Source organism: Pezoporus wallicus, unplaced genomic scaffold (assembly GCF_028554395.1).
Source record: "Pezoporus wallicus isolate ANWC-B61680 ecotype Strahan unplaced genomic scaffold, APGP_CSIRO_Pwel_v1 contig_5261, whole genome shotgun sequence".
NCBI classification, from domain to species: Eukaryota; Metazoa; Chordata; class Aves; order Psittaciformes; family Psittacidae; genus Pezoporus; species Pezoporus wallicus.
Window position 1 is genome coordinate 6,955,587 of NW_026642423.1, and position 25,083 is coordinate 6,980,669.

The window sequence follows — 25,083 nt, forward strand, 5'->3', positions numbered from 1 at the left end:
AGGCTGTGCCTCCCTGAGCTGGTCAGAACAAGCTGTTCTGGTTTTGTCTACTTGCAAATGTCTCCTGGTAAAGAGATAAGTGGGGGCTGCACTGTAGGAAGATCCATCCTAGAGGGCTGGGATACATGGCACGGGGAAGGGTGTTCAGCCAGCTAAGCAATAGCCTTTCTTTCCTAATTACACTTTTTTGCCAAGATGTAATTTGTTTGCCTGCTTCAGCTTCTGCTTGACAGCCTGCTGACCTCACAGTTACCACCCTGCATGCTGACCTGGCAGGAGCTCCTCTCTGTCCCTGGCATAGGGGTATTTTTATTTAAAGCCCTCATAGACTAGATATGGGTAGCTTTGCTGATTCAGTGAAGTCTATGATTCCTTCTTCTATAACTACCTTATATTTGGATATAAAATCCACTCAGCCCTTCTTCCCACACCTACACAAAGGATTTTGTTCCAGCTATGCAGGGAATAGAAACTGTAAGTACATATTATCAGCATTATCCCAGACCCTCAGAAGTCAAAGAACTATTAAAGTTAAGCAGTCACTGCAGCAGTACCCAAGTACTTAACTATTAACTAACTGAAATGCACCAACTCTTTTAATGCATGGCTGCCCTGTGTCCGTGTGAATACCAGGGGAGCTGCTGCAGCTCATAGAGTAAGAGTTCCTTACACAAAATACTTTAGTCTTCTGAGAATTTGCGTTTAACTATTTCCTCTACGATAGCTGCTGAACCAAAGGAAATCCATTACCTTCCAGGTTATGCAGGGTCATAACTAGAATTGTCCAACTTAATGTATTTCCACAGTAGGTCAGATAAATCAGTCCAATAATGCTGCAGGCCAAGGAGGAACTTTTACTGTGGACAAAGACTCCCTGAGATGAGACCCACTCAAAGCTCTGTGCGAAATGGATTTGTTCCAGCTAGAAAGCAGCCCTTGCAATTTACTCACCCCCATCATTACCCCACTGAAGATCTGAAAGAAGTCTCACTTTTCCACTGATGTAGTATGTGCATCTGGTGCCAAGGGAAAAGAGTGTATTGCCCTGCCACTTCAGCTTTGTAATAGAAACTAAGGACTCTCCCACTAGAAGAACATTTACAAAGTGCTCAAAATTAACACTTGTTTTTTTGTCACCCTGAAAAGGCTACGGAGTTCCCAAGTACCAAGAGGCTCCAGGGATGCAGCTAAGGCCATTGATTTTCCTTCTGCATCAGCCCTTCACAGGAGTGGTGCTAGTTTGCTCCTGCCAGAATAAATTCCCTCCCTAAATTTGGTAGCTGAGACCCCAGATTCCCTTATTGACTTCCCCCACACATCTGAGATGGCTGATTCTTTACGGCTGCTTTAGGCTGATTCACTTGCCTCAGAAAGATTAAGCACTAAAGTTTCACCCAGAGTTCACTTTAGCCTCATCCATGGATTGTGAGGCTTTTATACGAACAGTGTACAAACAGGACATGGTGGCTTCTAAATGCATGGTTAAAACAGATTAAAAAAAAAACAAACATAACCCCAAACAGATAAAGAGAACTGTAATTCTAGCCTGTGCCAAATCACAGATCTTCCTTGGATGTTCTCAGCACCCTTCCTCTAAAGGTCCTTTGGCCTATTGTAGGCAGTGGAAGCTCACATCCTGCATTCCTGCAGCCAGAGTGTGTTGGTGTTAGGGTGTAGCTCCCCAGTTCACTACCCTGCCTCCTTCAGAAAATGTACATTCCCAGATGGCATGAAGTGGGCAGACATCTTGGACATTCAAGGGGATTTCCTCTCCCTCATTATCCTGTATCACCTGGAGTTGGTCCCTGGAGTTGGGGACATAAGTATTTTAGGTACCTCCTCTTCATTAGCTTGCCAGCTAACTGCCCCCCAGCTGTGAACAGCTTGTTTTACATTCTCAGCACCAGGTGAGACTACTGACAGACACAGCCCCAGGGTCTGGAAATCTGAAAAGTGCATTTATCTTTGTTACCTTGCCAGTTCTCTAGGCCATGCACTACTAACACAGACGATAAAACTAAATGGGGGGAAAAGAGATACCATGCCCAGCCTTGCCAGTGAAACAAAGGTACCATGCCCCAAACCAGCCTTTGCTGGAATTTCCATGCCTGCACCAGGTGTGTACCTAATCTGGGAATGTTTGATTATCCCATGCTAAAGATTTTTAAAGCCTGTGGGAGCTAGAGTTAAACCCAGTCACCACTAGCTCCTATGTGAGCACCCTTTTAGGAACATACCTACAGAAAAGCAAATCTGACCCTTTTGGTGGGTTTAAAATAGCTATCGACCAACTTGAGCAAAGCAGGGCTTGTTTGTGGAGTGTTCCTGGCAGGGCTGGGTGAGAAAGTACGGGTCTCCATTTGTACTTCTGACTTCTCAGCAGGCATCTCGCTGATTTTTGTGTGTGGGTAAGTCCAGACAGCTTCGCTCTTATGGGCCCCTTTGATTCTCCAAAAAGGAGAAATCTCAATTCTTTTACTCTAAACCTTCCCACCTGCTGGCAGGCTGTTTCTACCAGAGGGCATGCGTTTTCTTGGATACGTAAATTTCCAGATATTCTTGATAGTGGTAGCTGCCTGCCTAGGATTCAGATGGATTTCTTTCAGCTCCTAGAACCATATGCTGTAAATACATGGCATGACAGGAAATGGGAATACGAAGGCATAGAATCGTAGAATGTGGTGTGTCAGCTCCTACCCAGAGATATAACTTGGGAGAGTGGGATGGGACATCACACAACGAGCAAGTCATCCCAGGGATAAAACTGCAACCTATGTAGCACTGGCAGAAAAATCGGATAGAACAGACCATGTAGTTAGCGCTGCAAATGCCAGGACTCACTGGTTTCCTCCACCCTTGAATCTCGTGGCCAGCCCACTTGCTCCAGCTGTGGCTTTTCTGTGGTTTTGGCACTTCCAGAGTTTTTTGCTTGAGCTGATGCCCCCACCTTCACTGAGGGGTCATTGACACTGCAGCCTTTTGCTTCTGACTGGGTGCTCCCCCACAGTGCTGGGCTGAGAGTCCCATGTTCCCACGGTAGCCCTGGAACACACACCAGAAGGTGGCAGGCAAAGGGCACCCTCTGAGGTGGGGAAGGGAAAGGCGCTTTTCAAAGAAATAATCTGAACAGGACGACATGAGCACCATAGGCTGAGTTAACTTTAGATTTCAAGTGGAAGAGCTGCTGGCTACTTGCCCAGATTCCCTGGCCTGATGCCTGCCAAGTCCTCGGAGACTATTTTTATCATTATTTATTTATTAAAATTAACTGTCTTGGGGCTGGACCGCAGACAGACGGAATCTAAAAATGCAGACACTCAACGGAAAGCTTGCTGGGAGGTAGGGGGAGAGGTTAATTATAATATCTGGTCCTGTCCCACTGAAGAGCAAAAAAAACCCCAACTTCTAAGAGAGTTTGTGGCTTAACAGGCTTAAATTCTTGCAATTCTTCTAGGCACCACATTGCCTAGAAAGGTGCTGGCTCACCTGGCAGGTACGCGTGCCATTCCCTTACAGACTGGCAGACCGGGCAACAGCTTCTGAATTCGGAGAAAGGTCATGGAGTAGCAAGAGCAAGCAAACAATGCCATGAAAGTTGACAATCCACTGTACCAATACCGAGCAGGAGAGACCACTTCTAAGGAGCACCCTCAACCAGTAACTGATTTTCCACAATAAATCAGCTTTATCTGTTGTGATCCTCTACAAGAAAAAGGTACTCTGCATTTTTTTTTTTTTTTTTTTTGCTGCTTTAGACCACTAAATTATACCACACAGGTGGCTGGTAACTAATTATTCAGTGTAGCTTCTGCTGCTAGGCATGTACTATTTTGCTAGTGCCTTACAGATCCAGAGAATTCCTTCCAGCCCTTCCCAAACTGTGCTGGAACCAAGGCAAAGAGGTCATACATCCCATATTAAGCCCAAACCACACTCTGCTACTTGGAGAATGTAAATCCAGCCAAAGCCACAAACAAAACTGATTGTTCCAAAATGCATTTCCAGATGGATCACAATGAATGAAATACAGAACACCTACAAAGAGATTTCCATCTTCAAAAGGAACCAGTGCATCTGATCTCCCTGAAAACCAGGTCTGGGAATGGGAAACTATGGCAAGTGAAACTAATCCTTTCTACAGCAGAAATACTTCACACTCAGATGAATGCTTTCCACCCCCAGACTGTAAAACACTTTTTCTAAAAGCAAGCACTATTCTGGTTTAACTCAGAATAGCAGGAGCAAGGCATGTAAACCACTTGCTCAGGGTCACGCAATACAATATGCTATTGTCAGCTCTTTGACCTTGCTTTTCCAGTGCTTACCTTGCCCTATTGTGCTGCCTGGACAATGTGTTGATAGACAACAGGCTTTCCAACAAAGCCCTGTAAATCACAGCTACCAGTCTGCCCACATCATGCCTGGGTTAAACTGAATCAGGAGCTGGTGGCTGTTGCTAGCACAACACCGATGCAGGAAACCTCAACGTATTCGCACATTAACAGCATGAGCCCTGCAAGCATGACACAGCACACTGCTGCGAGTGCCACACAGAAATCAGAGATTCGCATTTGATGCTACTGGACAGCCAATGTTCCACAGGACTAGAGCATGGGTCTCAATAGTCCAAATGGCTCATGCAACTCTGTATAACCCCTTGGTTTCAGTGGGATTTCTGGATGCAAAAAGATTAATAGGTATAATGATGCTTCAGCATACTCGGGAAAAGCCAGGATGTGTGTGGATTATCTGTCAAATTTGAGGTCTCTCCTTTTTGCACCAGGCCTGGAATTTAGGTGCTCTTGTTAGGCAGGTTGAAATCACAGACCAAACCTCCGTGATGCTATCTATCAGCACAAGATTTAACAACACCTTAAAGACTATATACAAGTATCGCACTGAAGAAAGCTTCATTTGTAGTTCAAGCTTCACAGCCTATCAAACATAAATCACAAAATCTTCCCTTCTCCCATATAGAAGAACACTTTAGCTAGGAAGACCATTGCCATGAGATATGCACATGTTTCAAAATGTAAATATAGCAGGGCAGGAAAAGAAAAAGGACTGTTTGATTGCTAATGAATCAGCCTTGTTGAACGTTTCCTTAGGGCATTCTGCCATCTGAGTCACTTTGCTCTGTGTGCGTTTTAGCTTGGCTTTCTCCTGTCTTCATTCACCTGACATGCATCTCTCTTTAGCTTGTAGGGATATACACCTCTGCTTTTGCAGTTCTGTATGTTAGCTGGACAATGGGTCAATATAAGGCTACATTTTAATCATAGCTCTTGCTGTAAGCTTAAGTGGAGAAAAGCATTCTTTAAAATAGCATTTTTCTTTCAAGAGTAATCTTGATACAGTCAGAACAGCATTTGTATACCACTCCTCATCTTCAGGATAACTTTGCTAAACATTAACTAGTTGCTCCTCGTATCACTTGTGGCGTGGTCTCTATAAACATTCATTAATTTCCTCCTCAGTTTATCAAAGATGAGACTGATAAATTAAAACGAGTTGCTAGAGACCAAAGATTAAATTAAAGACATGCTTCAGGACTTGGGGCCTCCTGAGCCCTATGATCTGGCCTGTCTGTTAACAGTGGAAGTGTTAACTGCTCTGTCTTTCAATTAGCTGATGCAGTTCAGGTCAGACCCCATGAGTTAGATGTATTAAACCAGAAATAACTACCTCAAGAACCGTATTCTGGCCAGTTTCACTCATACTGAACCCATTCACAATTTCACCTATACAAGCACTAGCAAGTACGTTGTATGTCCTGCCTTCCCTGTACCATCCACAACTGTCCTCCTCTATGTTCCCCATGTAATTTCAAATCCAGACAGTTCCCAGATTGGATCTCCGCATGCCACAAAAATACTTGTGCTGCCACAGCAAACACTTCTTTTGGTGGCTGTGTCAGGCTATGCAGGTTCATTGTGAGCATTAAGCCAAGCCAGATTTCTCTTTTGCTAAGGAGAAATCACACCTGTACATCTCCTGTCAGTGCTTCCTCCAACAAACCCCCTCAGAGTTCCCCATCTTAATGAACTAAGTTGTCACTCTTTCATTCTCAGCATCTCTCTCTCCTTCCTTCCACCTAACCCTGGCAGCTTCCACCTTCCTTCTGGAAGAAGCCTCAATAGGTAAAACACAACTTCAACAAAAGCATGAGAAGAAAGATGTGTGAAACATGCCCTATGCAAAGTCACAAGACCCCACAATCTCATAGCACAAGACCCCAATCCCTCCAAGTAACAGTTCTTCACTTAACTGCTGACCTATGCCACCAGACAAGGCACGCAACAGCAAAAAGGATTCTGCAGAGTGCTTTCTCTGCTTTGCTGCCGAAGGTTTCCTGACAGGACTAGACATTGCAAAGCATTCTGCAAAGAGAAACCAAAATGCACCTGGTCAGCTGTTGAGCCTGGCTCACACACAGAGCCACACTAACATCCAACGTGGCTGTGGCTGAAGCGATACGCCAGCTTTGTATATTCATGGTCTGCCTGCTCCTGGCAATTTTGCATAGACAAGAGGGCGCACCTTCACTACACTGTGGTTAGCTTGGGATCTGCAAATTTAACTTTGCCCAATTCCACAGGATCACAGCCTGGAAGAAGAGGTGATGACAGCAACACAAACACAGGGCACAGAAGCCTGCCAGCAGTTTGCATTAGATGGAAACTGATCCTGGGATGATAAACCTTGCTAGCGGTCTGCTGTGTTTACAGTTATACAGCAGATGGTTCCTTTAAAACAGAAAAGCTCAAGAGCAAAACAGGAGGTAGCACTACCACCGACTTGTTTGGTGAAAGTTTCCTACAATTTTTCCATTGTCAGTCCCAGCTGAGGGATGTTTGTTATGGAGAAGTCACACGACAAAAAGAGGACAAGCACATGCATGCCAGGAAACTTCAATAAGTGCTATTCCCAGCATAAGATCCATGGTGAGACACCTTGGGTATCATTTTCAGAGTACCAATCTGTCTTTGTTTCTTCCATTCAGCCCCCTGTTTTCTCCTCCCTTCACCTTCTTCTTTGAAGCCTCCTTCAGACAATTTTGAGCAGTCTTTACCTGCTAGCCTGTTACTATATACCCACTGCCCCCTTCCAAGCCAGCTGCAGGGCTTTGGGCATAGTTGGCCCATTTTGGTGCCCCATCCCTTTGCCACAACCAAAGCTCTGTGCTTAACTGCATCCTACACAGCATGCTAGTAAACTGCTAAATCAGCCAGCTCATGAGAATTTTCTCATCAGGAGCTAAGAAAAACTTCACAATTCATTTTATTTGCAACCGATTTGTAATGTTTTTTTCTGTTTGAGGGAGAGAAGAAAATTGAAGAATTGGTTGTTCTGGTCTATTATAATACTGCTGCAGAGCTAAAGCAACCCTTGCTTTCAAAAGAACAGAAACAAGTTTACTCTGAAAAATAACAACCCCAAGTGATGTCTCACAACTGCCTTTCCTCAGCTCCATACACCATCCTAACTCACCTTCCTCATTTTTCTTCCAGTCTGCTGCCCTTACTGTCTCCTCGCACACATGCTGTCCTTCACAGCCCATTTCCAGTTTGAACCTCACCGGGCTCCCCAGCCATTAGGAATCTTAAATGCTTGCCCTTCATCTGCATCTGCGAGCAGCAGCATGGTTCTGAGTTACCAGCTGGGCTTAAACCACGACAACAGCACAGAACCTGACCTTCCTCTTCAGGCCAACACACAAAGTATTTTCCATAGTAACTTATCCTCTTTTGCTCTCCCAGCATCCAAATTCAAGACTGTATTTCCACTGAAAATGTTTCTGTGCTTTAACAAGACCCAACAGACAGGCTCACCTCTGAGTCTGGTCAGAGTTTAGTCAAAGGCATTGTGAGACTCCTTTCTGATCTACCACACCAATTTCCACTGCCAATGACATAAGTAATCAAGGTGCTGTAGCATGCACCTCATGCCTATTCAAGGGCAGCTACATCCAAAAGCTTGACTGAACAGCAGGAAATACAAAAGCCCACAAGCTTATTATTTATTCTGTAGAAGTGACTAGAGGCAAGAGGAGGCAGTCACACTGTTTAGTTAATGAAATATGCACTTTAGGAAGATATTAGATGCTAAAATTCAGAAGACCCACTTGGGACCTTTCAAAAGCCTGAGGTGTCCAATGTTGAATGCCTAGACATTACAGGTAAAGGTGGCTTTGGAAACTGTTTCACAGGTTAACCAAAGCAAGATGATGCAAGAAGAAGGTCTTACTCCTTCAGACTTCTCCCCCCTTCCCTCATTACTGAGGCTGAAAAGCCAAGGACCTCAGGAATCCATAACCATTCAGCTTGTCTTGTGAGGCAGATGGGTCAAACCATTTATTCCATAAGTTCACTGTGACAAATACAGGATAGAATCACAGAATCGTTTAGGTTGGAAGAGACATTGAAGATTAGCGAGTCTACCCATTAACCTAGCACTGCCAAGTCCACCACTAAACCATGTCCCTGACATACCTGCAAGTGTTTTAAACAACTCCAAGGATGGTAACTCAGCCACATCCCTGGCAGCCTGTTCCAATGCCTGACAACCCTTTAGCTGAAGAAATTTCTCCTAATATCCGGTCTAAACCTCCCCGGATGCTGCACAGCATACCAAAACTCACTTTCATCTGGCACTGTCTCTCCTACATGATCAAGACAGACACGCTCTGTGCATGCTCTTCCAGTAGGATCAGATCACTCCTCAAACACCTTAATGGACAGATTAAATGAACAAAACCTGGGATCAGACACATGATCACTGCAGTGGGCTAAAATACAGTCTCCCAGACTCAAAGCAAGGGAATGCTCATGAACACAGCTGTTGAGGGAAAAACATATCTCACTGTTCCATATGCTTTTACATTTGGACAACTTATTCTAGTTGGGGGTGTGAGGAAGAGAAGAAAAAATAATATTAAAAATGTTGGATTTTGAAAAAGTCCAAACAAAGCACAGCCACTGCTTTCTATACCACAGTTTCATAAAAGCCTTTAAGGCAGATGCTAACATACAGCTGTGCATTCAATAGCCACAGAAATGCTGCAAACAAGAACCAGTCAGTTCAGAGCACGGTTATGGCAAAAGGTGCTGGCGCAGCTTCCTCAGCCGCTGCTGACAATGCTGTTTTGTTCTTCCATAAAGCTGTTTTGTTTAGGGCCCTCTTTGAAAATTCCATGACGACACACGTGCGAAGTGCCAGCATAGACACATGCACTCCTGCAGGATTGTTTTCACCGCAGTTAATATTCCACCCCTCAAGACCTCCTCAACCACAGTCTGTTCCATATGCTCATTACTTCATGAGCAGGGATATACAGTCCTGTCCACACACAGTTTCTGTCTGCCTGTCCCCACTCCTCCCAAGTCATGAAGTGCTTCTGTGGCAGCTGCTTTTCATGAATTTTGGAGCTGGCTTTGAAGGCAGCTGCAATGATGGGGCTCGCACAACCCTTGTAACCTCTATCCACCTCTCTAAATCAAACAAGCTAGTGGTCCTGATGACACAAAATCACAGCTCAACGCACACTACTATTACAAAAGCATTTAGCGGCATAATAATGCAGAACCTCAGCACACAAAAAAGAAGGAACACTTGAGTATTAATGACAGCTAAGTAAAAACCTCTCCTTTTCCTCAGTAAAACAGCACTCAACCCACATTATCTAGAAACCAACAGCTTGCTTGAACCTCTGTCAAACCCTACTTAGTAAGAAAAAATGACCCACATCTGAACTGTCTCAATAATCAGCGGTGCATAAGAAAAAGGTTTGCAAAGTAACACCATTAACCCAATGTATCATCTTCTGTGGAGGGGTTCTCTTAAGGCAATTTTTGTTTTTCAGGGGCTAATGCTAAACTTTTTCTTCTTGCCTACTGCATCCACTCAGAGTAAAGCTGGTTACTCAATTCTCCCGTACAGAGCAATCCTCCCCCATGAAAAAAAAAAACAAAACCCCACAGCTTCCAGCTCAAAAATGCGTATCATAAACTATCAGTTTCCTATTGAGAAACATATTAGGAGACACTGTAAAGATATTACTTGTCAGGCATTCAAAAACCAAACCTAGATGGGTGGTCCACGGTGCAAGGTGCTCTGCTGCAATAAAGAAAGCCATACAAGAAAGCCTGCACCAAAACTTCATGACCAAATCAACATACTCCACCTACACATCCATGTCCCCCTCCTACTGTCAGTGACTTAAAAGGTCTCTTCTAGTATTTTAACCCCTTACTTTTACTACAATCACTGAGTATTCAACTGCAGTTTTGTTTTGCTATCCAGTCTCATTTAAAAAAATCTTCCAGAACAGTTAACAGTCTGGTTAAGAATCACATCATGTAACTCCATATAGATGGAGCTTATACACACACCGTACCTATACCAGCACACATATATCTATACCACCAGAGAGTCATCATTGGTCACAAATTAGCACTGGCTACCACAGATATTTTAAGGCCCCCATCACCACGGTACCTAAATCAAAAAGACAGCAGGAGACTTGCTCTGCAATTTCCCACAAGCATATTTCTTTATCTGGCAATGCCAACTGCAGCACATTTCATCAGAAACCAGCCCAGTATTCTACTGAAAAGAGGTCAGAAACGAAGTGACAAAGTGTGTCAGGGAGAGATGGTGCTGGAGGTCTGCAAGGCCAAACTGTGGCATGTTGGGCAAGTAATGACCTGATTTGTTAGAACTGGGTATAGTTTCCTCTGCAGCACTAGTAGCAGGAACAGGCAGGTGGGCCAGGCTAGGCAGAAGAAGAAAGAGGCAGAAAGCCAAGGTAAGCCTGAAGCAAATTAAATATCAGAAGGCAGCAGGTTCCTTTGAGACTGTTTGGTTGCTCTTTTGGCAGAGGAGGAAAGCAAGCCATTAAAGAGGCAGAGTACACCCGTGTCGACTTCATTTGCAGCACTAATTGCCATGCACGTGCACTAATTGCCCTCACATGAAGTGCAAGGGAGCAGGCACTACTTGAATCCCATGCAGCAGGTGAGGCTTCCAAAGTAATGCTTGTTGGATCATGCTCTCATCACAACCTCCACTTGTACCAAAGCAAAATGCAGAGAATTGGGACAGTGTCCTTTATTAAAAAAGTTATCAATCACAGTTTATTTAGAGACCAAAGAAGAAAGTTTCAACCAGACTGCTAGAGACATTCCATGCATTAACAAAGTTTGGAGCCTCTTACCAAGCTAAGAGGAGGCAACAGCCACTAAAACAAACTGTTCTCTGGTGTCACTTTGGAGCAATGGAGATCTCTGCAGCTGCAGGTAACTTATGCACTATCTCTCCTTTTGTCAGTAAGCACACCAGAAAAATAAGCACCAGCAGGCAGTAGAAACACAGAGGTGCACTGCCTGGAGCCTTCTCCTGTGGCTGTTCATATCATTGAGGAGGTGGAAACAAGGAAACAAGAGAGGAAAGGTGGGCTGCAGCAGGTGGAAAGACTTGGCCATCTTCTCTCCTGTTATACTAGGAGTTTCCTGGAAAAACAGCTTTATGCCCTTGCCTCCCGTGAAGTCTGAAAGCAGCATATGCTGCTATCAGGATGGTGTCCTTAACCTCCTTCAGCTGAATCTGTGTTTGCCCCTAGCTCCTTGACATCTGCTTGGATGATACCCACCCCTCAGATCTGCCAGCTCAGGTGCATATGTGCACCTCCCAGACTATTTTGGTCCACACAAATGGACTAACTTTGCTGGAACTGAGCAAAATAAATTTCAGTTACTGAGTTTGACAGTCTCTTTGGCAGGTATTGCTGCTAGAGAACACAACGAAAACTCTGGAAAACCAAAGCCTTAATAATCCATTATCACACGAGTAAGAGGAGGAAAATACACCTCTTACTAATCATTTTTTGCAGTATTTCTTCTCAAGGGTTTGTTTTTTTTTTTTTCCCCCAGGACTACAAAGGAGTCAGGCTGGACAGAGAGACAGGAGACACTGCAGACATCTTCCACCAGCATCTCTGAAAAATGTGCACTGCAGGGTGCCTAGTACAAGACAGATGCCTTTCAGTAAAGTGAGGATTGATCAGTGTAAATAAGTCACTATTGTTCTACATCAGCTGTCCCTTCATACAGAAAAGCCCTGAGGGAAGTTAAAGGCACCTTGCAAGCAGCCATAGGGAAAAAGGTATTTTTGGTGATAGGCAGAACGCATTTAGATTCCAACTCATTTGTTGTGGTGCCAAATAAAAACTAGACGAGGCAGGATTTAGGGTAAGGTTTGAACAGAGGTAAGATTCCTGTTAGATCTGGATAGGACAAGGAATAGCAGAGGGAGAAGGAGGCATCCTGGCCACTGGGAGTCAAAAGTTAACTCAGTCCATGAAATTGCAGTTCTGCTTAAGGCGGCTGTTAGTGCAGAAGGCACCTTTCAGGTTTTTTAACTCCTTACTTAGAGGAAGTCAACTCTTTCGCCCACTCTGCCCAGTCAGAAGCACTAAGTTTCTACCAGCAAACCAATGCTACGATGCCACCCATTTGAATGGAGCACAATATTTCTCCAATAATCTTCAGCAGGAGGTTTGGTGAGTGGGAAGCTGTGAGCACCTTTCCCCATTAAGTTTTACATATAGTGTATATACTTCTGTTGCAGAAATGCACTGGCTAAATAGCACACACAGCATTGCAAATGACTTAAACAGAACAAGAGCTGACAGAAACCAAAGGAGCTTCTCCCAAAGAAAACACAGAAGACAATCACCTGCCACTTCTGCATTTAACAATCTGGGATCCAAGATTGGGATCTACATCTTACAGTATATTGTCCCAGTCACAGCTGCTAAGGAATTGACAATGAAAAAAATTACTCTCAGGTCCAAACTAGAGGCCAGGCTCTGAAAGCATATAATTTATCTGCAAAGGATGAGTCGTGAGCCATTGCAGCAGTCCCTAGCACAGAAGCAGTGCTTCTTTGTACGAGGAGACACTTGTGACCAGGCTTCAGAGAAAGAGCTTTGGTAACAGTGCCAAGGGCTGGTTGAAAGTGACAGATAAGCTCCTCTCTTGACTCTGTCCCTACCACAAGCAGCCCAAGCCCTTGCTAAGGGGGTAAACACATAGCAGACGGTGACACTACCTCTTCTAATAGAAAATGGCATATATATGCAATGCACTAATAATATAAAGTACTCCTAACTTACACAAGCTACAGTCTTACCCTGGAGATATTACACTAAAGATTCGTTTGCTCAGAAAAGTTAATAAAAATAAATTGAAGTAAATTATTTAGTTTTTTCAATTGTGTGAACTTGAAGTGTGTGAACACTCCTTTTAACAAGCATGACTTTATTTAGTTTGCATTCCCTCTGGAAGTGAATTAAATTAACCATGTCCATTTGTATCTAAAATAAAAGAGTAAGGTGATTTCAGCAGTGGACTACAGTCTTCACTTAGTGGGCTCTATATTGTAGTTTGACTAATCAACCCAGGGTTACCTTTCTTAGGTAACATTACTTGGACAAATCTTTATAGTAATGACTACAGCCAGATACTCATTATCTACATTATGGAAGAAGGAAAACAAACAAACAAAAAGTTCAGTCTCCTAACTTTCTCTAATGAGAGATGAAAATATTTTCAGGAAATACTTCCTCAGGTATTTGTTCACAGTCATTTGGACCACAGCTGCAAAAAACATACACTTTAAAGAGCATCCAGAGCAGCTCTGGAGTGCTAGCAAGTTCACTCAGTACACCTATCCTAACGGCTGAGAAAGACTAGGCACTGAAAAGGAAGTCACCTGAGAAAGGACACAATCTCCAAGTCTATTGCTTGTACTGCAGCGCTTTCAAGAAGGCCTCATTCAGGTCTGAGACCCAGCTGTCACACAAATGTACTCTTTGTGACAAATAGAGAACTGCAGGCCTTGGGTGAGAATGAGAGATAGGTGAGAGAAGGAAACTAGGAGCCAGTTTCAGCTAAGAGAGCTGTAGTCATGAACATCACATTTTTACTATCTTATGTACACCTAGGGCTCTACTTGCTTGTTTGGTTAAAAAACAAACAAACAAACAAACAACTAAACAAGAAAGCACATCAGTATCTTTGTGACCCCAAAGAGCACATATACAAAGGAGGGTGTATTTCAGGTGGATCTGTGATTAGTACCTGTCACAAATTGTTTAGGCTGACATGGTCTTGTCTTGCTTCAGTGGGATGGTATAGCTGACCTCTGGAAGTATCCTTTATCTGTACCATCTCTGGTTGTGTAGCTTTCAAATGTTATCAGTGAATCTATTATATCAAAGGTGTGATGCTTGCTTCAGCACACCAACACAACTAAGAAGGTAGAAGCCTGAGCTGTATTCCCTCATTCTTCTGGCTTGTCAACAGCCTTGCAAATCTCTCAGATATGATAGTAAACCCCATGTATACACAGCAGTTATTTGGTAGTGTATTGCTAAAAAGTCCAAAATAGAAATGGAGCAAAGAAAAATGCCATATCCAACATCAGTTTTAAAGGAAAAAACATAATTACCCAGTCAGAAATCTGGGCATGATGTCAGAGCCCCTTCACAAACTAACAAGACCATTTGTGTTATGTTTTAAGTAGATGTGGCCATCTTGAGCAGGAAATGCTCCTGACATCTTCCATCACAGGGTGTTACAATCCTGTCTTACTAAGAGGGGAAACGAAAAAAGTACTGGTTCAGTCCACCTTCAGTTCAGAAATCACTGCAGATTGCTTTTTCAACCGACAAATACTGTACAATTCAGCATTTAAACTTTTTTTTTCCTCCATACCCTGAGAACAGAAGAAATCAAGAGAAGAATTGTTGAACGAGTAGTGCTAAACAAGCTCAATCATCCTTCCTGGCCTCAAGACCCAGAGTTCACCACACAACAGCAGTTCCCACACTAGTAACCTACTTCATGTTTAACGGTTTGAAAGCCTACAGTTAGCTTTTAGCATGAGTGAGACTGACATTTTAATTACACAGTCACCCTCCACACTGTAGAGTACCTTCCTTTCTTAGTACCACAGAGCATTTCTTCCTGTCTTCCTTTAGATTACTAGTAACGACCTGCCCAAGAAAAAAAAAAATCCCATTCAGTTGGAAACATCTTCATTAATAACATATCCCATGGCCACCCATTTGTACAATTCTGTGCATAAATGCCCACACATTAAGCAAGAATACACACAAAGCTGCCGTTGGGTACGTCCCAGCAAACGGAAAGAGTTCATCACTCAGCAAGCATGTCTAAGTAGCTTTGTCATCTGTGGGCTGACCAGCAAATTACTGTTTTTAGAAATACTGATTTGAGTAGTCCCTTACCATATCGCTAGCTCTAAGAATTCAGTTTTCAGAGTTTGAAGGACACAGAGATCAGTGTTTGTAGCGTTTAGTCTAGAGCAGGGAATAAAGGGAAGAAGTCATGGCTTTTTCTGGAAGGGAAAATACAGCTAGGGACCTGTCTGCATTAGCAATGTTTTGTGACAGATTCTTGCAAGCAATGCCATAGCCTTTTCTTTTGACTGTGAAATGAAACAGTGTTTTACACAAGCTGCAAACACACTTAAGGAATAAACAGTTTGCACAAATTGATGCTTTGAGAGATCAATTTCTAACTGGGGGTGGGGGGACAAGGAGAGAAAAAAAGAAACACAAACCTTTCTTCATTTATATTCCTCCTCTGTTGCATCAGCACAGTCCTTTTTTTACAGTCTGCAAAGATGTACTCCCAATGTACTTCTTCTGCAAAGAACCTCCCAAAAGCAAAGTTTCCCAGGAAAAGGGAAGATGATAGCCAAGCACAGCAGTACCACAAAGGCCAAATTCACACTAAAAATTTTTATGGGTCTTGCATGGATGTGTAAAACTCTTCCTGAAAAGTAAAGGAAGTTTAATATTTAATTTGAAAACTCAACATTCAAACTGCAGAAGAAACAGTTTAGCTAGGGGAGTTAAAAACAAAATCAGGGTAAGATTGAAGGTGCTTTGAAATACACTTCTCTTCTGATATTTGTGCTGCTATGAAGAAGGAGAAGCCACAAATGATGACCATGCAGTGCACACTGGATTTGCTCAACACTGTTCTGTTACTACAGACAGTCTGGATAATATCTTAAACACATAAACATTATTTGTGTTGATGATATCTGGAGAAGAGAGTAAGGATACATCATAATTGCATTAGTGACTTACAAATATGAAGAAAAAAGTACATAAAGATATTTTATTTGCAGAACAAAGCCTGACAATACAATGAAACTTTTTATAATGCATGCTGTAACAAAAATCCTGCTTGGTATCAGTGAGGCCAGCCTGGCACTAGAAGCAATACTGTTGGCAACGCCAACTCTGTCCATGAATTCTTAAACTGTGGGGTTTGTTACCACATGTAAATTCATCATCACTGTGGTGCAAAAAAGACCATCTCTGGCTGAACCATTTCACAAGCTTGTCTAACTACCAGGCTTCTGCTGGGATAAGGACTTTCTGCATGTTTAAATGCAAGGTTGAAAGCAAAAGGCAAGAGCTTTAAATTGTGCTCAGTCCATTTCTCCAAGTGTCAGAAGATGACCATTGCATGCTAAATTCTCCTGCAGCTCTGTTAAATGATGCCATTCCTGTACCTCCCAGCAATGAACCTGGAAGACTTTTCACCATCATAAACTATCAAGTTTACCTTAGTTGCAAGTCCTAAAAAGCATTTTGACTCTTGCCTCGGCCTAACAGCCATTTTATGTGTAATCTTATTAAGTACTAGAAGCTTCAAATTTTCCTATGACAAGGTGAGAACACTTCGGAGCTCAGGAGACAAACATTAAAATTCTTGTCTTTTTCTCACACCCCCTCATAGCTAAATTATCCTTTTTAATGTCTTTGGGGTTGTGTTTTTTCATTCACATGAGATTTCCCCTTGGGTTTTTTATGTAGCCTGAGGACTCCATAATAATGAATCAAATTAAGTTTCTGGCAGCAGCAGAACACATCTCAGGTAAAGACAAAAACTTTTTTTAAGTATCATCACTGTCAAAACAAAACAAAAAGAAGAAAGAGCATCCTTTGGATGCAAGATATCACAAATTCAGATCACCAGGCTAGACTTCACAAGGAGGGAAGGAGCTAACACCAAGTATATCCCACATCAAAACACAGGACTCACAGGAGATGAAAAAGTCACACAGCAGTTACACAAGAGCCCACTCACTTCCCAGAAGCCATTCCCTGCACACACTTTCCCAGGGTCCTACCCTCTGGGCTGCATAAAAAAAAAAAAAAAAAAAAAGTAACACATTTTGAAATCATGTAGCAGCTGGAAGGCTCGGGAGAGACTCCGGTGCATTCCAGCTCCCTCTGCGCTGCGTTTTCCGGGTACCTGAGCAAGGTGCCACGTAAATCCTACAGCATAAGACAGATGGGAAGATAAAGCTTGCCCAAGGCTAGTGAAACCTGGAGCCCTGTATTCTACCTCCCCAAACAAAAGTGGGTATTTTCTCTGAACCGCACCCACCTGCGAAGGAAAGAAAAAAGAAAATAAAAAATTAAAATAAATAAAATAAATAAATAATAATTAAAAAGACATGAACTTTTCAAAGCACAGGTTCTCGGAAGCTACCACCAGTTACAGGGTGAACCACTTTACCACACACATGGAAGCTGCTGTCAAAATCATTTCAATTTTTACCTCTCAGTGTTTCAGCTGCTGCTGGAGATTTTTCATTACCTCTTCTATCAGGACAGAAGAAAAGTTCTTTTAGTTCGGTTAGAAAAGGAGAGTAATATCCACTAAGTACTAAAATATGAAGACAAAACCAGCTATTCCCAGAACACTGTAACTATTCCAACTACCGCAATGGCTAAAAAGTTAGCAATTGTTCCAATTGTCTTAAAAGACAGCGAGGGGAGTATGGTGCATGACTTAAAGATTAGCCAATCAAACACAAACTGAATGCATTTGGAGAACAGTCTGGTGCCCAAAGTTCACATTCCAGCTGGGCAGAGTCCCAGTCCTCTTCCACCCTGGACCTTGGCAGCACTGTCCAAGCAACAGCAAACTTGGAGCAGAAGGGCATTTAGGGAGTGCTGAGCCAGTCAGGCTCTGAGAGGGCACGACCAGTTCCACTGAGCCCTTAGCTCTAGGATAATCAACATTTTGTTTTCAGTGCCATTCAGGTTTATAAATCATCTCAATGCTGTTAGTCATAGAAGACATATATGTAATATGCCCTGCCTTGGACAGGTCTCTGACAGAGGAGCGGGGTCACAATATCAAACCAAGTAATTTAGCCCAGGACATTGAAGGACAAGTCACAAGTGCTTTGTCAGATTAGGGCATGGATAGCTATCCTTCTGCCTCATGCATCTCAATGAATCCCAACTTTTGCTGAAATACCTGCCCCTCTCCAGAAATAAGCAGAATTAACAACCCTGCCTTTTCAAGTGTGCCATAAAACATGCATAGAAGGACAAGCCTTTTGCTAGAATTAGTGCATCTGGCAGAGCAATGCACCTATATTATCCCCATTAGGTTTCATCTTAAATTCACTGATTTCCAAGCCAGCTATATGACTTCAATTGCCTCCACAAGGCTGAGAGAAATTAGTCAAATGGGTCAGTTTACTGAGACAATGAACCTATTAAGAATCCAGGAATGCGAGGAAATCAGATGCATAGCACTTAAACACTATTACACTAACCTTTTTTTATACCAGGAAATATTACAGTGAAATATCAAACTAATGCAGGGTGGTGGGAAGGAGGATAAAGCAAGTGAAGGAGATCAGAAGGTGGCCAGATCATAGAATAATTTAGGAGATAAGAAAAACAGATGCACCTTCCTAAACCCCAAGCAACACATGCATTCCCAAGAGATACAAACAATATTCCTACCAAGGACTAATTGATAGACAATACCTCAGGGATTTAATTAATTATCTCTTTTACAGAATTACACTAGGGAGGCAACTATCAACGGAACAGTTACTGAATATTTCAGGTTGGCATTTGCCCCCATTCCCCAGACACAAGACTGCAAATCATCAATTTTTACTAACTTCAGTCAAACTGCTACTCGGGCAGATTCCTCAGTTGTTAGCAGTGCTGGAGCACATATTACTATACAAGAGCTCTACTGATATCAATGTTTATGCAGAACAGAACATTAAGTGCTGTTTGAGGCACACGGTATCTGGTCCTATGTGGCTGAGTGCCCCAAAATCACATCCTAAATGAACATTACTTAAATATGTTTTCCAGGTGGACAAAAGTAAGATAGGCAACAAACAACCCTGAAAAAAGTGACACAGATCTACCTGCATTTCAGGTAAAATCTTCCTTATTTCTAACATCATCTTTATTTTGTTATGAATAAAGACCATTTGAAGACAATGAAAGCGCAATACAGTGACTTGAATAACGCACCTCTGAAAACGTGCTAGTCTCAAAATCAGTTCATCACCTACGTATCTTAAGCAGTGAGGCTGAGATGGAACATACAGTACTACTCCTGCTATATGACTAGCTTCTCATTGAATGCCATTTAAATTGCATCTAAAAAGCATCTTTAAAAGCTGCTAAATGATATTCGCAAGATTCAAGTTGACATCCTATTGCAGTAATAAGTTGGTTTTAGGCCTGCTAAAGTGACAGCTTATTTAGGGAAAGCAAAAAGAGACTGCCCAGGTTTTCGTACCAACATCTTCCAAGAAATAGTTAAACTGAAATGCTAGACTTTTGGGAGTGCTACCATGCGGCTGCAGATCAATCATGTACCATTAATGTGGACTGCCAGGGAGAAAAGCTAATCTTCACACAGTTCTCAGATGTGAAGGATGAAGAGTACTAATGTAATGTTATGATGGAGCCATATAGAAAGGGAGCAAGAAAGGAGCTCAACATCAGGAGCCTTGAGTCATAAAAAAGAGCCATGTGCTGGGCTAGCTGTTCAGAACTGTGCTATCAGAGATCCTTTGCAGAAGGTTTGCAGCAGTATTTGGGGAGGAAAGAGATCACAGCATTTCAGTTTCCCTTTCGATAAGGTTATTAACACAAGGCAAAAAAAAAAGTATTTATTTTCCCAAATTTTCTGTTTTCATGGTACCTTAACAGTCACCCACTCACACCAAGTTAATAAACTACAAAGGCTTAACTATATCCTTGAACAAGGAACCTCAGAAAATTAGAATAAAACAGGTTTGGATGGGAAGCCAGGAGTAAATCTAACCTCAGTCCAGGGTTTTGTTTGATGTTTGTATATGGCATTCTTATCCCTTACCCCTGGTCCTCCACCCACTCCCGCACACAATCCCCATCCCTTTTAAAGGCTGATTCAGAGCCCAGTAACTCTGTTGTGAAACTCCCTGTCCCTTAGCCCCTAGTCTTACAAAAATGCCAGTGCTTACTCAAGACCATCTGCACTGAGGGCAGCTAGTCTACTCACATGACTTCAGTTAAGCATCTGCAACCCACTGGAAGTTCTTGCCATGTGTCTGTACAAGTTAGTGGGTTAGCTAGGTAGTTTGTTTCATCTTAGTAACATCTTTATTGTGAATGCAAGACAGTTTATTGATAAATGGTATATGTCTTTCTCAGTTAAGTATTAAGATAGTCTAACTCACGCATAAAAAGCTTCTTATACGCATCATGGAGCTGAATGTATTTTCAGAGCCAGAAAGTATAGCAAAACCAACACGTGGAAAAGGCTGGCCTAAAAAGAGACATACACACAAAGAGAGAAAGACATAGACTTGTGTGCATTGAAACATAATGGCAATCCAAACTGCTCCAGAATAACACAAAGACACAAACCTGAAGACAAATGCAGCCATCTTCTCCCCAGTAAACCCAAAATCAGTCCCTCTAGGATTAACACATAGGTACACAAAACAACCCTTCAAGAAATCAAGATTTGTAGCTGGTAGAGTGTCATACATTAAATGTGTTCTGTTTCCAACAGCAAGCTTTGGATGTGAGGCAATTCTCAAACACGTGATTTCTTTTTCTTCCCTCCCTTATCACTGGATAACTTGCGACTATAATGCAGTGATTTGTATTAATTAGCATTTTTGTTTTAATCAAAAATCAATTCAAGAAGCCAAGGTCATTGCCTCTACCTGATCAGATTTGTAGAAGTACCAAATATACCTGCTGCTTTTGCAAGGTATATTTTGCTCAGGGCACTCTTTCAAAAGACAGACTCCAGAATGGTCCAGGTAGCAAACACCTAGCTAAGACTGAAAATCACAGCTACCTTTACTTATGTCACCTTACTGATTCAGAAATATTGGACTGCCTTAATCCTTTCATGAAGCCTTTCTCCCCAAAGGGACATACAACTAAGAATTTCAGCCTCTTGAGAAAGAGAAGCAGGAAAGTTTTTAACAGGCTTGTGAGCCTCATAAAAGTACTCAGAAGTCTACGCAAGAGTCAGCCAGCTTTGAATGTTAGTGCATCATAACAAGAGTATATGATTTTTCCTGACTTAGAAACTACTGGGTGAAGATTAAAAGAAGAAAGCCTGCACAAAGAACTACCTGTGTAAGTATTATGGTTAAAATATCATTAAAATTGAGAAAAGGGTATACACATCCTAACTAGCCTTTCTTCTGCGACTGCCGTGGATAACGAACCATCTGGTCACATAGTCACAAATACATTCACATCCACTCCTGCTCCACAAAACCCAGGCTAATGTGACTGCCAGTGTGAAGTCACTGAAAACAACTTAACCCCTTCTTCTCAATTGATCTGGTTTCCGTCTGCCTTTACCCTTAGTAGTTTAAGGGGGGAAAACAGGGCTCGATTGCATCAGTGGGATAGAGCTGAACGCAACAGATTTCCACGGCAACGAGATACAGCCTCAGTGAGGAAGGCCTGTGAATAGCTGTGAGGTGATGTGCTCGGCAGACATAGATTTTTCTATCAGGCAGCCAGAGATAGCAGCTCATGTTCATACGCAAATGTGCAAGGAATCTCATTCTTGGCCTTGTACAACCCCACTGAATTCAGCAAGAGCTATGCCAATGTAGACCACAGCAAGATAGAGATCAGCATTTGGTGTTAGTAGGAAAAATAAATGGCAATATGGAGAGACACTCAGCCTTTGAAAAAATAGGAGAGAATACTCTAAAGATATTCCTCATTAACTGAGCATATATTGTCAAATTACAGCAAAACCCAGTGCTACTATGAAAGGGAAAGCAACCATATAATGCACAGATTTGTGCATACTGTGCCATCACCTACTGCCCGTGCTTTTACCTTTGACAAGTGCACATTTATACACAAGTCCAACCTCTTACAAATAACCCTGCTGCATTTGGAAAGAGAGGGAACTGTAACTACCCCAAATTCTTTACCGAGTCAATCATTTGGCCTTTGGGATTTAGGTTCCTTCCCATTACAATACAGTTACCATACTTTCCAGCATAACAATATTTTATGCACTTGCTAGCATCCTCCAACTTTGCTTGTAACAGATTGATGTCTTCTGGGCACAATCATGATGAACTTTGCTTTCATACACAAGAAAACACCCTCAAACACACTGAATTCAGTAGGACAAGTCACAGTTTGTAAAGTTAAGAGCACGCACAAGGCTTTGCAGGACAAGGAGGAGCTAAGGCCATTAGCAAACTTTTCCAAGTCAGGCAGAAAAATAGCAACTGTCCTGCTCACAGCGTATGCTTGGCTGGAAGTGCACAAAAAGCCATTTATATCAAGCCTAAGAAAAATATGCCATGTACTGTTTATAAAAATATCTGTAACAAACGAAGAACAAAGCCAGAAACTATCCAAGCAGGCTTAACTGGGCAGGGGCGAGAAAAAAGTAATTTCATGAGCTATTTTGTAGAGCAGAGCAGTGACAGCCGCATCCCACTGAAGTTTTATTTAAGCCCTGCAACTTTTCCTGATCCTGCATTAGGTAAAGCTTAAACCAACTCGGAAGACTCACAGCAGGCACTGTAAGCACAAGACTTTATTTTCTATTAGTGATAGGACTGATTTTAATAAACCATCCCAGTTACAGACAAGCATCAGGGCTGACTTTGGAGCAGGCTCATAATTGTTCCAAGTCCTGTTCAACAGAAGGATGATGATTAACACATAGCTGCAACATTTTAAGTCAATGGTTTCCTGATTCCCAAGGTGTCTGGTAAGCTTAAAGCACATGAGCCCCAAGGCTGCTTGCTTCGCTTGACGAGTGGCGCCTTGTATTACTGCTGTTTATACAGATATGGTAATTAAAAATTGCACTGTAATGCACTCAATAATAGTCTTATTGTTCCTGTGAACTGAACTGCTCCAGTTAAATATGATATCACAGCTAAACAATAATCTGCATTAATACTTTTTTTTTTAAGCTTTTCTTTTTTTTTTTTTGGCTGTATATGAGCTCTGGGTTTCTTCACTGTAGATATTTCCAGCAAAACACCTTCCTGCTAAACCAAAAGCTTACTGCACATTCCCATGGAGTATACTCTCTGACACCTAAGCAAGCACTGTGCTGACAGCAAACCCAGACTCAGAAGCAGCACACAAGGATAACCTCTAGCTAATAAAAATAGCAAGACTTTCCTCACATTTCTCAGTAACAGGGCAGCACACAAGGATACCATTCCACAGGTGTGCTTAGTGTAGAGCTGTTTATATTAAATACAACTGAAGGGTATTAGCAGGGCTAGCTGACAGCGCTGGAGCAGTGGTCACAGGAAACCAGTGAGGCACATTTCTTAAACATGTAGAGCCTTAATGGAAAGCAGCAATGACGAAACAACACAGCTGTTTAAAAAAAGCAAGATTACAGGCTAGCCACCACTTTGTACAACATCCCAACAACATCCAGTAGCAGGTAACCTAGGGGTTCAACTGAAAGCTCCGTCAGCCTTCCACCATAAGGCAGGCCTGTGGAAGCCAAGACAGCCACACTTTCCTCATCCTTTAACGTGGCAGGCAGGTGGGGGCTGCTAAGTGAACACCCGGATCGGTTGGGTTTCACATACCTGCTTCAGGAGGAACTTATCCTCTGCGTTGACCTTGAGGGAAATGGCCAGGTGGATGGCAGAGAGAACCACTCCACTGATGACTGCGGCCCTCATCCGCACCGGCAGCAGTGTGTAGATGCTGTAGATAAAGAAGACAGTCCACCAGATGCCCTCTGAGGCACTCCTGGGCCACACCAGCAGAACCCCTACCACTTGCACTGCCAGGATCACCAGGATGACAGAGTAGCACGCCAACCACATATGGTCCTGGTGGAAGTTGTTGCGGTTGCACACCATGCACAGCACCACCATCAGCAGGATGGCCAGAGAGAGCACCACGACGTAGGATACCTCATAATGGCCGCGTGCTGCATGGAAGATCAGCATGACCATACAGACCAGCACTAGCACGGCCATGAGCATGGTGAGGCTGCTCTGGTTCAGTCGGAAGAAGTAGCGCTGATAGAGACGTTCCAGCTTCTCCGACTGGAACTTCTTAGACCTGAAGATTTCCAACAGGATGCTGCAACAACTGCCCATGGAGAAGGCGGCCTCGGAGTCCCCCTCGTCTCCGTCCTCCTCCTCCAACTCTTCAATCTTGGCCTTGATGCGTCTCTCCTCCAGCCCCAGCTCCACAGATCGGGGCCGTACCTCCCCTTGCTCCCCCAGCTGTCGGGGGCTGGCATTGTTGGGGGCAGAGGGGGAATCACCACCAGGCGTGTGGCGGGAACGGTGACGTCGGCTGTCGTCACCATGCTCCTGCCAGGCAGATTTGGACCTAAAGCTCATCATCCTGCAGCCGCTCTCCCCGCGGCTCCGGCTTGCCTGGGGCTCGTAGTCTTCCTCGCTCCTCCACCTGCCCGACATGCGAGAGGCCTTCTTGCCCGAGGACCTGTTGGGAGCCGGAGGGTAGGAGTAGCCATTGGCTCGGGCGTCTGCTTCGCCCCAGGCTGACCGGTGCTGCTCGGTGCCTGCCCAGGGCGCGGGGCCGCCGAAGCCCGGGGGGCTGATGCTGTTCGACCGGGACATGCCCTGAGGGAAGGGGCAGCAAGAGAGAGGACAACCGCCGGGCAGACACAAGGGACTAGCAGCTGGGAAAAAAAAACCCAAGAGACA

At 43.2% G+C, this 25,083-nt stretch overlaps 1 protein-coding gene across 1 annotated transcript in view; it reads right to left on the reverse strand.

Moving 5' to 3' along the window:
• Nucleotides 1-25,083, reverse strand: part of ADCY5 (adenylate cyclase 5) — a 225,479-nt gene extending 200,396 nt beyond the window's left edge. The window contains exon 1 of the mRNA XM_057430333.1: nucleotides 23,986-25,083. Coding sequence (XP_057286316.1) covers nucleotides 23,986-24,996 — 1,011 coding nt within the window. The 5' untranslated portion in view covers nucleotides 24,997-25,083. The remainder of the gene's footprint in view (nucleotides 1-23,985) is intronic.